The sequence below is a fragment of the Antedon bifida genome, chromosome 6, assembly GCF_963402885.1.
Source record: "Antedon bifida chromosome 6, ecAntBifi1.1, whole genome shotgun sequence".
Classification (NCBI taxonomy): domain Eukaryota; kingdom Metazoa; phylum Echinodermata; class Crinoidea; order Comatulida; family Antedonidae; genus Antedon; species Antedon bifida.
This window is the reverse complement of record NC_136231.1, coordinates 6,452,950-6,466,591: the sequence shown is the minus strand read 5'-3', so window position 1 is coordinate 6,466,591 and position 13,642 is coordinate 6,452,950. Positions and strand designations below refer to the sequence as shown.

Genomic DNA, 13,642 nt, shown 5'->3' with positions numbered 1-13,642 from the left:
GTTGTTTTGATAATCCTTATTGAATATTAAATTTTATTTGCATTAAAAAAAAACGAATTTTCTAAAAATAAATCATATCTTGAAGAATGAAATTACCATTAATTTTATTAAGCATTTTCGAAGATTACAAATCATATTCATTTTCCATATTTTATATATTTATCTAATGACGTTTTAATCTAAGATACACAATAGGGAGAATCTTCGTTGGTACGCAGGTAAAACGTTCCTCTGGCCCGGTTGCTGTACGTGTCCGAATAATAGCCCATCTCAGGACATCCTAACGGGCCGCAATCTGTACAATTACCTGCCGTGAATTCTTCAAAGTTAGGGCACGGGTAGGCCTTAAATCGGCACGCATCGCTCAGAATGCTTTCTAGAAGAAAGTAAATCGCCCTTGCGTGACTACACCCATCTATTATGAAAAATAAAAAAAGATTACTTTATTATTGGTAGATCTAAAGGCAAATGACAATGTTGTGGGTATCAGTGGCTGGATCTCAATGGAGATACAAAACAAAATATTATAAGCAAAAAGCTAAATCAAAACGATAAAGTAGAACAGCCAGCAAAAGGTTATTGGTAAAGAAACATTGAAACAGAAGTTGTCGATATTAACCCTTTTTCGTCGATTTTTCTCAAGTGTGATTATGCTAGAATAATTGTGATATTCCGGGTTTATAATGTCTATTGTTTTTCATATTAAAACTCTGCAACAACATTGATGATAATCCCGCTTGTTTCAGTGTGGTGATCGTTGTGAAATAAGCCTTTTTTAACGTAGTAATTTATATTATAATTTATATTTATAATAGACATTTGCAATTTTGTTGCATAGAGAAATTCCAAAAAAAAATAATTGCTAGTTGTTTTATGATGTCAAAATAAAAATAATCGAATTTGGTTAGAACGTAATTTAGTTTGTCTTAATACAAAAGAATGAAGTAATGTTTGAATGAACCATATTGATATTAATGTTCTGATGACTCACTGTCAAGAAAAATTGGCTTTCGGCATCCCGGTTGATCTTTTCCTCCATTAGGATAGAAATCCATATGAGCGTACTAAATCAAATAAAAAGAAGACTCATAATGATTTCAAGTTGATCATTATCTTGTTTATTTTGTATCAATTGATCAAAATACTTTTGTATCAGCAAATGTTACTAAATGTAAAATTTAAAATCACATTATATTATCCTAAAATTAGTTGTCACTTGGTATCTACAATACTGTATGACATTAACTAAGTTACTTACTGCACGATGCATGCCCAAACCAAGCAATTCTCCGTCAGTATGGATTGCGTCAACAAAATCTGCGTCTGTGGTATCGAGTCTGCATTCTGGACCGAACGCAGCAAAACCAGGCCCAGCTGCGTCGCTACCTGAAAACATTAATTTGTTTTTATTATTTAGCATGACATTTTACATGCAGGGTAGATTAGGTCATTGGCAGGGTCATTAAATGGTTGCTTATTTTCTTTCTTTGTTTGTGACGTCCTTGTGTTGCGTCATAGTGGGAAGCTTAAGTCTAAAATGCAATGAAAGACAGACCTGTTATGCGTCCAATGCCCGGCTGTGCTTCTCCTGCATACCCAGCGACGTGAGCCCCCAAACTATGACCAATTATGTGCATGTTACTATAGCTTGCACCAGTAATGTCATGAAGGAACTTCAGGAATAATGCAGTCTTCTTGCCGGCTACTCGTGCATTTTGACATGACCTCTGGTAGATAATTTTACCTGCACCGATACTCCAGTCCACGGCTATGATATTAACCGACTCCTATAAATCACGTTATAGAAACATGCATTACTAGTATTACTTTTTAAATCATTTAAAAAAAGTTTCGTTTATCCGTACGGATATAAATGGTAGCCTACTGTAATGAGAAACAGTTTGGCTTGTTAGAAATCTTTTGAGCAAAATTAAGCGAAGGGTTTAAAGACGACAACGTAACAACATATAATGTACTGTATAGTACTCAAACAAGATAGCATGCATAACATAGTATAGTACAATGATCACTGACACTCTTTCTAAGGATCAGCAGAAAGCGAAATTCCTTAGAGGCAACTCTGACATTCAACATACACATTATTGTGTAAGGTCTCAACATTTACTTCCCTTAATATTTTCAATTACAGGTTTAAAAGACCATCATGGAATGTCATTTCACTAAATTCTTGACAATACGTACATGTTGTAAAAGAGCGTCTCTTGCCCTATCCGTCCACCCACCGACTGTATCGGTCCAACCGTGGATGAGAACCACCGTCTTCAAATACGGATGGAAATATGTCGATGTCAGTGATTCTGGGACATAGGGATCAACGATGACAGACGTAATTGGGTTCATCTGGGTGTATAAATGGAACTGAATGTTCATAACTTCTGGTGCCATTGGCGGGAAGGCTACTCTATGGCATGCACTAACGTTATTGAAACAACCAAGATCGCCATAACAAACTTCATCGGCCAAACCTGATCGCAGAAAAGAAAGATGTTTGTAAGGATGGTTGAAATTGAAGTGGTGGTGACGATAATCAACATCTAAGAATACTGTATTAAACTGAAATAACAACCGATTCTCGTACGGTATCATGTAGCGGCAATATCCTACAGTATTGTATTTGATGACGACAATTCCTCGGGAATGTTAACACTCTAAATAATCTCTAACTATACGAAAAGAACCAACGAATACGCTGATGTCCGAATGCATCGATTGAAAAGCTGAAGAACTAACTGATCAGCCAAAAAGCTGAAGAAGGGTTATTGTGCAGAAGATGGTGACAATGTCTCATGGATGGAGGTTGCTGCCACAAGACATGATACTGTATGCTGTTTATTGTCGTTAGACATGATACCGCTCATGTATAGGATGGAAATCATGAGAAACAATACGTGTTTTAATATGAAAAATACTATAAATAATTTTGCTTTTAAATGTGATCCGGCTACCTCCTACTCTAAGCTTACAATTTACAAATGCAAATACAGGCCTACACTTTTAATTATAACAAGCTGCTATAATTAGTTTTAAAAATTAAAAATATCGTGGATAAAAGTTGCATAAGTCCCACATAGTGACACATACTCACTTATTTCAAGAAAAAGGTAAAAGAAGACGAAGATAAAACACTTTAGAGCTGCCATTTTGGATCAGTAACGAAAAGCAATATTCATGCAAGTTGTAACAGTTGTAATAATATCTATATCTGAATCTGAATATAAACAGTTGGTTTTAACCAAATCGTACGCTATTGTTTTTCATAAACCGTTTAAGCGTTCTGTAAATGCAAGCGATCCGTTATCTGTTGTTGTATTAATTAGATAGATAAGTAAAAATAGATGAAACAATTCCGATATCATACTGTTATGATAACAACTGAGAAATGTTATTCATTAGGGCACTGAATTGATAACTTGAATCATTAAATCCTCCATGCTTTAATTAATATTGTTGTTATCAGTTTTCGTTCCAAATTGCAATTAGAATATTAAAGGTACTGTATATAGTGTAAGTACTTTTTTTTCTTTCTTTTGTGGTTAACCACCACCTTTATTCATTCAATGTTTCAGAAACAACAATAACAGAATCTCTCATTTTCTACATTTTTTCGTTATTTTCTTATTTTTATCCTCTTTAATAATAATATTAATTGTAATATTTTGGCAAGTATAGTGACTTGCTTTGTTTGTTTGTTAGCAGGATAACGCCTACAATTTTCAAGTTATTATTCTGAATTTGTCGGTGGACGTGTAAATAGGTATATACTTACAGAAATGCCTATTGAAATTCAAGAAAATCGGTTCATTAATAACTTTACAAATAACAAAAAAGAAAAAAATTGTATTCTTTTAACATGGGCCGAAATACAGTATAGTTATTATTTTCAGACCTGCTAGTGTTGAAAGATAGGAGACAATTTTCAAAACCCGGTACTGAGCAGTCTTAACGTAACAAGTGAACTGCCATTGCATTTTCTCGAGAACTACTTGTCCAAAAAATTCATGTTTGTACAAGAGACAAGAGTTATACCAATTGTTGATTTGAAATTTTAAGACATAATCTGATTTAATGAACAGGTTTTTTTATACGAGTAGTTTTAAAAATCAAACAGCTTGTTTGTGGCATTTTTATCAAGAATTTCCATTTATTATGCATATTTGATTGAATAAAATAAAATAAAAATTAAATAAAAACAGAGCATTACTCGTTACGCCACAAAGTATACATGACTGAACAGTTGATAATAGTCTATTTATACGTTCTTCATATTACGTAATTCATAAATATACATATTCATGAACGTCATTTTGAGGGAACGAAGCTTGTATTAACCTTTTTATAAACAAGGCCATATACATGGCTGCAGTCGCGTGCTCAAATTTGAGTTAGTGTTTACCGACTGACCAACCGACCGACCAACCATCCTACCAACCGACCGAGATAGTGAGCTGTAGAGTAGAGTAAAAATACTACAGTGGATGCTGCAATTTGCTTTAAAGGAGAAGGTGTTAGATGAAAAAGGAACTCTTATAGATTATCAGAAGAGGTGGCACAGGAGAAAACCAATACAATAAACCAATACAAGGGATGGAAAGAGAAAGATTCTTGGTGACATTATTAAAGAAAGGTTGTAAAACAGAAATCGGGCAAAAAGAGTGCATATTGAGGTTTAACGCGCAGTGCGCGTGCAAAAATCTTTTTAAACGCTTAAAATTGCCTGAAACGTACCCTAATTTCATTGAAAATAAATTTTGACAATTTTAAGCACGCGTACGCATTCCTTGTATGCGCTACGCACGTAATTGTATTTCCATATTATGATGAAATATGACCTGAAATTTATGAGTACCAAATTTTATTTAATTGTGATTCATGCTGGTGAATGATTACAAACGTGATTTCGTTAAATCGTGCGTAGACCGCGTAATTTTTTATTGCGCACCGTGAAAACATAACCACATCGATCCTGGCCATAAGGAATATACTGTAAAAAATTGACTTAGCTAGATGAAACTGATATCAAGACCGACCGACTAAAAAGATGACCGGTTAGCTCAGTCGACTGAGCGTCGTGTCAACAACCCTAATGTCGTGGGTTCGAATCCCACGCTGGTGGAATAGAGTTAAATCTATGCGAGCTACTGTGTTTGGGCTCCTCCTTTCCACCACACCATGAGGCGGCAACATCAAGGCTGTGACAGGGCCTTAGTTCTGAGGCAGGCAGAGCACACCAGAACATCTTTTTTTGTCTGTGGTTTACACCACCTCCTTTGATCTCGTAAATTTTATGTTTAGCGCCCTCAATTTTAAGAACACCCTTGTCATCATATGTCAGAAAATTAGGAACAAATATTATATAGCACATTTAATTTGCAAAGATGCAGATGTCTGGGACCAACCAGAAGTTGGACTAATCCACCGTCGGGATAGGTTAGGCATATGAAGCAGCCGATTTTTTTTAAATAGAGAAGAAGAAGTCGCATCTGGATATTAAAATTAATAATTTGGCTTTTTTTGGCTCGCGCTGTGTTTTTTTTTTGCCTATTTATATTTATTTAATAATATAAAAATAAAATTAATTCATAAAATAATTATCAAAAAACTTGATCAGCAGAAATTTAACCAGGGATCTTGAAAGGCTGGATACATAGTGGTAATAATGTTCAGCGCATCGAGAGATTGCTTATATGCGCTATATAAGAATGAACTATTATTATTATTATTAATATTATTATTAATATTACACCACATCGGGGGAATTCTTATGATATCCGGGGAATTTTACAGTAGGCGGAGGTATGCACTCTTGGAGTGCCCTTCTAGTTTGCCAAGTACTTTGCTCAGTTTCTGAGTGCTTTTATTATTTTTGTTTTATACCATAGAATAAAAAACAAATAGTAAAAGTAAGATTTGATAATTATTATCTGTTTGTGTACACCTGTAACACCTGAAATTATTCATAACATTCAATTTTGATTTGCAACTTTTTGTAATAGCGCCCTCCTAAAATATTGTTTAGTTGTTTACGCCATCTTGAATTTATATTTGGAGTAGAACCCTGGTAAATATCCAGCGAAAATCTAAGTGTATCTGTGTTTCTACCTGTCATCGGATTTACAAAAATTGTTCGGTGGAAGCTATAGGATATTTACTATGGCTACCACTGATATAAAGACTTCAACGACCGAACGAACGGTTAAAAGTAAGTATACAATTTGCCTCCCGCTGATAACCTGAGCGATGTACGCCATTGAATGGGATACTCCCATATTTTGCTACACTATGATGTACAGGCTGCAATGTTTTCATAACACTGCAATGTATCATGGTGGTAGGCTTAGGCCTAGCCTACTCCTTATTATTGACTTTATGGTAAATTAGGTATAACATAACTGCATTACTGAAACATTTTAATTTCCATTAATAACTTTAAATTTAATTAATAAATTAGTGTATTTGATTTTTCCAAACAACAATATTAAATATAAATTGGTTTGTGTTTATTTTCGTATATCTATCAATACTCACCGACACTGACTTTGCTGTCAATGATGTACATTACTCACATTAGATTAGACCAGAACCTAGGGATGTTGGCTTACAATTTGGCCTACTGACTAGCACTACTGTAGTTTGTTTATTTACTATACTACGGCCTATGGATGGTTATTGAATGTTCAGCTGACTAATCTTGTCCTCTGCTCCCTGCCCACTCAGACCAGACAACGTAACTACAAGGGATGGTGGGATCAATTCGGCTGTCGCCATTCTCACCATAATTTCACATGTACTTAACCAAGTCTTTAATCAGTAAAAGGGTTTGATCGCTGATGTTATTCACTGTCAATTTCATCTTTACCACCAGGGGTATTTTTTAGTTATCGTTTAAAAAGTGCGTTCTTTGGGTGGCGGCTCACTTAGCCTAAGCCAATAAACATGATTGGTTTTCGTGGCGCACAATAAATGTGGGCCTTTCACCGGCATACACTGTGACCATTTGAAGTTACTTTACATAGTCTAAATTATTACCATATAGTGTTTTTCTTTTTTATATTTTTTAACCTTTCAAAATGATATTCAACCAAGCATTGATTTTTTTTTTTTTTTTTTTACCATATTTAATGAGGGTGATCCATCCAGCTATTGCTGATCATTAGGGACCCTCAGAGGTTCACAAGACAAACATATACACAAGATGCTCTACATAAACAAAGTCTTATTACAAGTCTTTGGGAGTGGAGTAATTTGGTCCTTAGAAAAAATCCTGACATGTGACGGGACTTGGAGTGGTAGCCAAGCATCATAACCACCAAGCCACAACTCCACTCCCAATGTCATTCTCATTGCAAAATGCTTATTCCTATTTCATGAACTATTTTAGTAATGTGGTCATTATTGAATCTATTGTATTGTATTTAATTCAGACCCTTGGACTTCATACTATTAAAATAAGGCCGTTTTATGGACATGTAATAATGCACTAGTTATGTACCCTGATCAACATTTTCATATTTTGGTATCTTAAAAAATATGTTCACTGTTCAGTGACTTTTATTATAATCAAATTTTAAAATAAAAATAACAGATGCTCATCTTTAAAAAAAATATTGTGTTTAACAATATTTCTGATTACTTTATTGACTTTTAATTTAATTCTAAAAATACATAATAATAATAATATAATTGTATTGACCCTGAATAAGGTTTTAAGTATATTATAATATAACTAATTGATTCAACCATGGAGGAGAAAGTCATTATAAATTATACTGGCTGTGTACAACAAAATATTTTTGTATTTACTAGACTCGTTGAAATTGTTCATTTTTGGAAAGTAATTACAAATTTTAATTATAATATTTAATCTTTGATTTATTAGCAACCTTATCAGCTATGAGCGTGCAACATATATTTTTTTAATAGATAAATATTGATGAAAAATCAAATATTTTGTATCCTTTTCTGTACATATATTTCACAAAACATGACTTGTAGTGATACTATTTGATAGATACAGTAGCCTGTTAAGAGTTGATGCAATGGTTTGTAATCTGGTTATGAAACTTTACCAAGATCCTACACCAAATTGCTGAGATTACATGCTGATGAGCCAAGTTACACGCCCTACTAATTGTCCTAATATTACTAGTCTACTTCTGTATCCAAAAGTAGCCCAATTATTTACAGTACATCCAGGGGCAGATCCAGAAATTTCTGAAAAGGGGGGGCGAGGTCAACTGTATAGAGTCAAGACCAACTCAGCACCACCATGGTTGTGGCCGAGTTGAGGTGATTTTGAAAATATATCACCTCTAGATGGTCGGTAGTGGCACTCTCACGTTATTAAATATATTAACAATTCAATTGATATTTTAATATGAAAACTGAGGTATTAAAAGGTGACATATTTTTGACGATTTATTTTTAAAGGCAACAGAAATAGGAATTTTAAAATTAACGCACACCGACTACTAGACCCGCATGATGGGTAAAAGACCTTGTCATGTGTGACATGGTCTTGATGCGCGTGCGGATCTTCGATTGACGCTGTCGCACTATTACCTATTGATTAAATTATGTTTCATGATTATGACCCTTGTTGTATGTACATGTACGTCAGTTTCAAATTACTGTTGACATGCTTGTCTTATACAAATATATCATGGTTTTAAACTCTCTGCCATGACAAGTAAAAACAATTTTTTTTTGGCTGATATAAGGGGAGAGGGGTCGCTTGGATCTGCCTCTGACATCATTTGTCTTCTATTGATCATAATTTCACAAGCTAGGAGCTTGTCTGGATCGTGTTTATTTTGTTTGCCGACAACCGTACATTGTTTTGTTTGAAAATCTAACTGCAGTTAAGTTACAAATCAATAGTCAGTTCATTTGTAAAGTTATTGATTTGAGTAAATTTGGGTTTAACGCCTGTAATTAGGGCATAGACAGTGTGATATTGAGTTTAAATAATTCATGGCCATACAGTATGTATTGTACTGGACATTAATTATCACATTGCAAACCTGTCTCGGATATTTAATAGGACACCTTCTTTTTATCGTATTTTGTGTCATTTTCTAACAGAAACAGGCCCTTATACTTATAGATATGGTGTAGATATTATTATTTTTGACCTCCCATCTAGTTTTTTTCACCGTACAATTTGTGCACAAGCAACATTAGTTTTTTAAAATACATCTGAAATTCTGAAAATTTGTTCTTATTCATATTTATTTATTGGTCCAAACAAAAACAAAACAGAAGAAAAGAATACATGAATATTACTAAACTAAACTATCAAGCACCAATACAATAAATCATTGGGAGTCCTTTAAAGAAGATCATTTCTCCCATGCAGATCTTAAATATTTGTTAACAAAATTTATCAAATGCATTTAATATTCTTTTCAGGAAGCGGGATAGCCTCTTCTAAAATAAAACATAATTTGTTTTCATCATTTGTATTTATGTCCATAGGTCATAGTCATTAACAATGGGTCAAATCATTTTCTAGGTTTCTTAATTCTTTTTAAATGACATTTTCAAAAGCGTATAAATAAAATATTTAATATCTTTAAAATTCACCATTTTTACATAGTTTCTACAGTATGAATATTGTCTAAATATTTTTCACAGTAAATAAATTTTTGACTTTGCTTTCACAACTGACTGATCAAATATTCATTAATTAATAAAACCGCTACAGGCCTTCCACAGTGTTGTACAGTAATATTGTTCATCTGTACATGTTGTATCTAAAATACCAAACAGAGAATTGCCTATTGATTTCTACATGGTTTAAATAAAGCAATAATGTTATGTTCACCTGAGTGCATTTATTAAGGAATTCTCTGCGTTGGTTTGAGTCAGGATTTTGATATTATTAGTATACTGTACATGCAGGTATTGATGTATAGTATGTTGTTGTCTAGGAATGCTTTATTGCAATGTAATTTGACTATTAATTATTGACAGTAAAGCTTTTCTAAATGGAATTTTAAATATCTTTTATATTGAACTGAATTCTAATAGTTTCAGTGTACTCAGTTTTGAAATTGTTTTTAATCAATGATAACTTCGTATACAGTAATCATGATGTCATAAGATTAAACCTCTTTTACTGAAAAATAAACGTCAAAGTAGCGAAGATACATTTACACCTTTCACCAGAATCTAAAGATTCATAATGCATAATAGTTATTTGCATTGAGTATGGAATACTGTAATGGTGCTACAGTAGCTGGCTAACAGCATTTCTCTATCAAGCAACAACTTACCACTAATTCCCTATCAAATTACACATCTCCAATCAATAAATTGAAGAATAGAAGAGATGTATGGCCATAGTAGTAGTTGATATCAGAGTATACTGGTTGTTATAATTTAATAAGTTAAAATTGTTAAACCTTGTATATCATGTTAATAAATAGAGAAGGTATTCATATTCATGACCATCATCCAAGAGGCCTGGGTATGAAATTTGGAGATTGCATTAAAAATGGAATTTATACCAAACCTGGATTTTGCCTAAATTACAGTATAGTTACTAGGAGGTGTCCGATTATATTCAGTGGGCCTGTTTCTGCTGCATAAAAATAACCGGTTAAAATCGGTGTGAATAAATTAACTCCATTTTCTTGGGAGCAGAAACAGGACAAATGTGTGGTAACCGGTTAAAAGGCAGCGCAAAATAATCGGTTAAAAACACCCATTCAATTCGGTGTTAGAACGCCATTTAACCGGTTATCGCTGGACAATTTTTAGCTGCAACACGAAATAACAATTATTTGATTGACAGCTGCTGACCCCGAGTCAACTACACGGCAGTAACGTTTGAATTAACCGGCAGGACCAATTGCATTTTGGGTAATTTTAACGATTTTTATCAACAACAACCCATTGATTTAACCGGTTATTTCGGGGCACAAACTGAGCAGGAACGCGGTCTTGTTATTTTTAATCAATTTTAAAATAAACGGTTAATTTACATTATGCAGCAGAAACAGACCCAGTGATAGTGATATCACAGTATTTGAAAGGCCCTTTTAAACTACAAACAATGAATTGATAACATGAATCGTTCGTGTGTGCAAGATAGTAAGTTATCTGTCTGATCAATAGTGTTTTAAAAACTATAGAAAATGCATAGAAAATTATTCATGTGCATCCTACAGTATGCAACCAACTTAATTTGAATAGCACCATATGAATTACTACACTACTGTACAGTGTACATAATGTACAGTACTTCAGGCTTGTTTCTATTAATAATAAAAGACAAAATAATCAGATTTTTAAAGGCTTTATTAATGAGACCAGGCAGCCTGCTTGCTACTGTATGCAAACTGCATTTTTTTCTCGTCAGAAATTGGTTTACTTAATGCGTTTTTTTTAGAAACTATTTTTATATTAATAATGCTCTTTTATTTGAATTAGAAATTGGCCCTTCGTTTCCTTATCTTAACTAAAAGCCCCAATTTTACTGTTTAAACGTGAAAAGCTTAGACAATGCTACTCTGGCCTCTCTCTATATTGGGCTGATAAAAGCCCCCTCTATGTAAGTATAGCTGATACAAATTAAATATTGATTGTCTATCAATACAGGTTATTGACTGATAAGTGATATCGTAACAATAGGCTATAGACAGGATCTTCCTTTTTACCCACAATTTAAGACCACACTTTAATTAATCGATGATTTTTACTACCAGTGTTGACCTTTCCCATTGTTTTTTCATATAGTATTTTCGTTTCTCACACTATTAGGAAAGGTACTTAGGATATGTTCACATGTATGGCCTAAGGCTGGCTTACGCCTTGCATAGCCTACGCCTTTCTGTGTGAACTAGGCAGTAGCGTTGTTAACTCCACTTACTATGCCACATACTTGCCGTTATCTACAACAGCTACATACCCCATCTTAACTAATGCTATGGAGCTAAATCCAGTGATGCTTGAATAATTTTGATCTTATTTTGAGATATTTACAAATGACTTATTACAAAATTAAATCATTGTTTTTTAGTCATTTGCATACTATTACTTGATATGATAGCATAAGCAGTAAAATAGGAAATTCTCAACTACTGTAGGTTAGAACCTCACTACAGGCGTCCAATATTTGTCAATTTGCCCATGTGTTTAGTACATAAATCATAATAACATTATCATAATTTTACAGCAACAAGATATAAATCTTTATATTAAATCCTTGGTTTTCTTCGTAATTTTTCATTGTAAAAAAAAAATCACCAGTAAAGAAGTATACTTGCTTCAATTTCTTTTTAAATGCATCTTAAACTTAATTCTGTAAAATGTAATTAATAGGAAATTCAGTCATAAATGGCATTAATCCAATTTATTTTATACTCTATCTCCTTGAAACCACAAGACCAATACTAGCGCTGTTGGAGCTGGTGTACCTTTTGATGCCTCCTTTATGTTAGAACTGCAAATTTGTTTTTTAGACCAATTTCTTTGGAATGGCCTAATTCCGTGTTTTGTATTGTAATTCAGAGAGGTTATCGCTTGCCGCTAGCCGTCCAATGTACCGGCAGAATCTGTGTATAACAATGTTACAAATAATTCTAAATTTTAAATTAACTTAACCAATAACTTAATTCTAAATTGTTTTATTTCAGGTGTTCCTTATCCACCCACAAAGAAACTCGGAGTAGAGGATATTTATGATGTAGACCACAATAGTAAACCGAACCAAGCCAAGTTAAAAGCACACTTTTTACAAGAAGGACGTCTCTCAGAAGATGTAGCATTAAGGATTATTAGGGAAGGTGCTGCAATTCTAAGGAAGGAGAAAACAATGATAGATATAGATGCACCAGTAACAGGTACAAATCTCACTACAAACCCGGTAAATTAAGCGTTCTCAACAGGTGTCCTGGGGGTGCATTTCATATGGCCAATGAAGGGCTACTGCTTTTAAAATTAATTTTAAAAAAATAAGCCCCTACTAAAAACTGTTGAGAACTGCTTTATAATACCGAATAACCGTTTCATCATTTCTGCTCCCAAAAAAAAATTGTGTTTTAAATAAGCATTATTTTGAGAAAAAAATTTAACAAGTTATTTAAATTTGTCACTCGGAGAATTCAAATCTCCTGAAAACTCACTTATTTCAATAGTTATTCTTTCCATGATGCTCTGTGAGACTCCGGAATAGAGCACTTTATAAATGTTTGATATTATAATTATTTACTTCATGTTTTTTCAGTTTGTGGAGATATTCATGGTCAATTTTATGATCTTATGAAGTTATTTGAAGTTGGCGGTGACCCAGCAACTACACGTTACTTGTTTCTTGGTGATTACGTAGATCGAGGTTATTTTAGTATAGAGGTAAGAATTGAATCTGATTTTATTTTTACATTAACTACAACACTACTGAACTACTGTTGTATTTAATTAAGACATTTAAAAAGATTTTTCAGAAAAGCCAAATAGCTTGAAAATCTTAATTCCATTGGGGTTCTTTATAATCTAAAATAAATAATCTAACACAATATTGCTTTAAAACTGTTATAATTTGTGTTGTTGCTCTACCATGTTAGCAGTTTTTGACGCATTTATTTTCTTTTCAAAATAAATTAATTATTTCGCCAAATGT

The 13,642-nt window shown here is 33.3% G+C and overlaps 2 protein-coding genes across 7 annotated transcripts in view; one reads left to right on the top strand and one right to left on the bottom strand.

Moving 5' to 3' along the window:
* Positions 1 to 97: 97 nt before the first annotated feature.
* Positions 98 to 3,161, bottom strand: LOC144845017 (pancreatic triacylglycerol lipase-like). The gene is made up of 6 exons (XM_078702132.1): positions 3,107 to 3,161; positions 2,203 to 2,486; positions 1,556 to 1,787; positions 1,259 to 1,386; positions 992 to 1,064; positions 98 to 415 (listed from the first exon to the last, which is right to left on the bottom strand). Exons 1-6 carry the CDS (start codon positions 3,159 to 3,161, stop codon positions 180 to 182), a joined length of 1,008 nt encoding a protein of 335 aa, XP_078558258.1. The 3' UTR covers positions 98 to 179.
* Positions 3,162 to 6,055: 2,894 nt separating this feature from the next.
* The window catches only part of LOC144845249 (protein phosphatase 3 catalytic subunit alpha-like), a 50,247-nt gene continuing 42,660 nt past the window's right edge, over positions 6,056 to 13,642 (top strand). For all 6 annotated transcript variants that reach the window (XM_078702438.1, XM_078702434.1, XM_078702437.1 and 3 more), the window contains exons 1-3: positions 6,056 to 6,220; positions 12,660 to 12,866; positions 13,250 to 13,374. In XM_078702438.1, coding sequence (XP_078558564.1) covers positions 6,172 to 6,220; positions 12,660 to 12,866; positions 13,250 to 13,374 — 381 coding nt within the window. In that variant the 5' untranslated portion in view covers positions 6,056 to 6,171. The remainder of the gene's footprint in view (positions 6,221 to 12,659; positions 12,867 to 13,249; positions 13,375 to 13,642) is intronic.

Excerpts from the sequence above, each read along its gene's own strand:
- LOC144845017 (XM_078702132.1), bottom strand. The coding sequence starts at position 3,161 with ATGGCAGCTCTAAAGTGTTTTATCTTCGTCTTCTTTTACCTTTTTCTT. Across the intron at positions 1,788-2,202 it reads GAGACGCTCTTTTACAACAT|GAGTCGGTTAATATCATAGC; the intron begins GTACGTATTGTC and ends CGTGATTTATAG. Across the intron at positions 1,065-1,258 it reads GTTTGGGCATGCATCGTGCA|TACGCTCATATGGATTTCTA; the intron begins GTAAGTAACTTA and ends TATTTGATTTAG.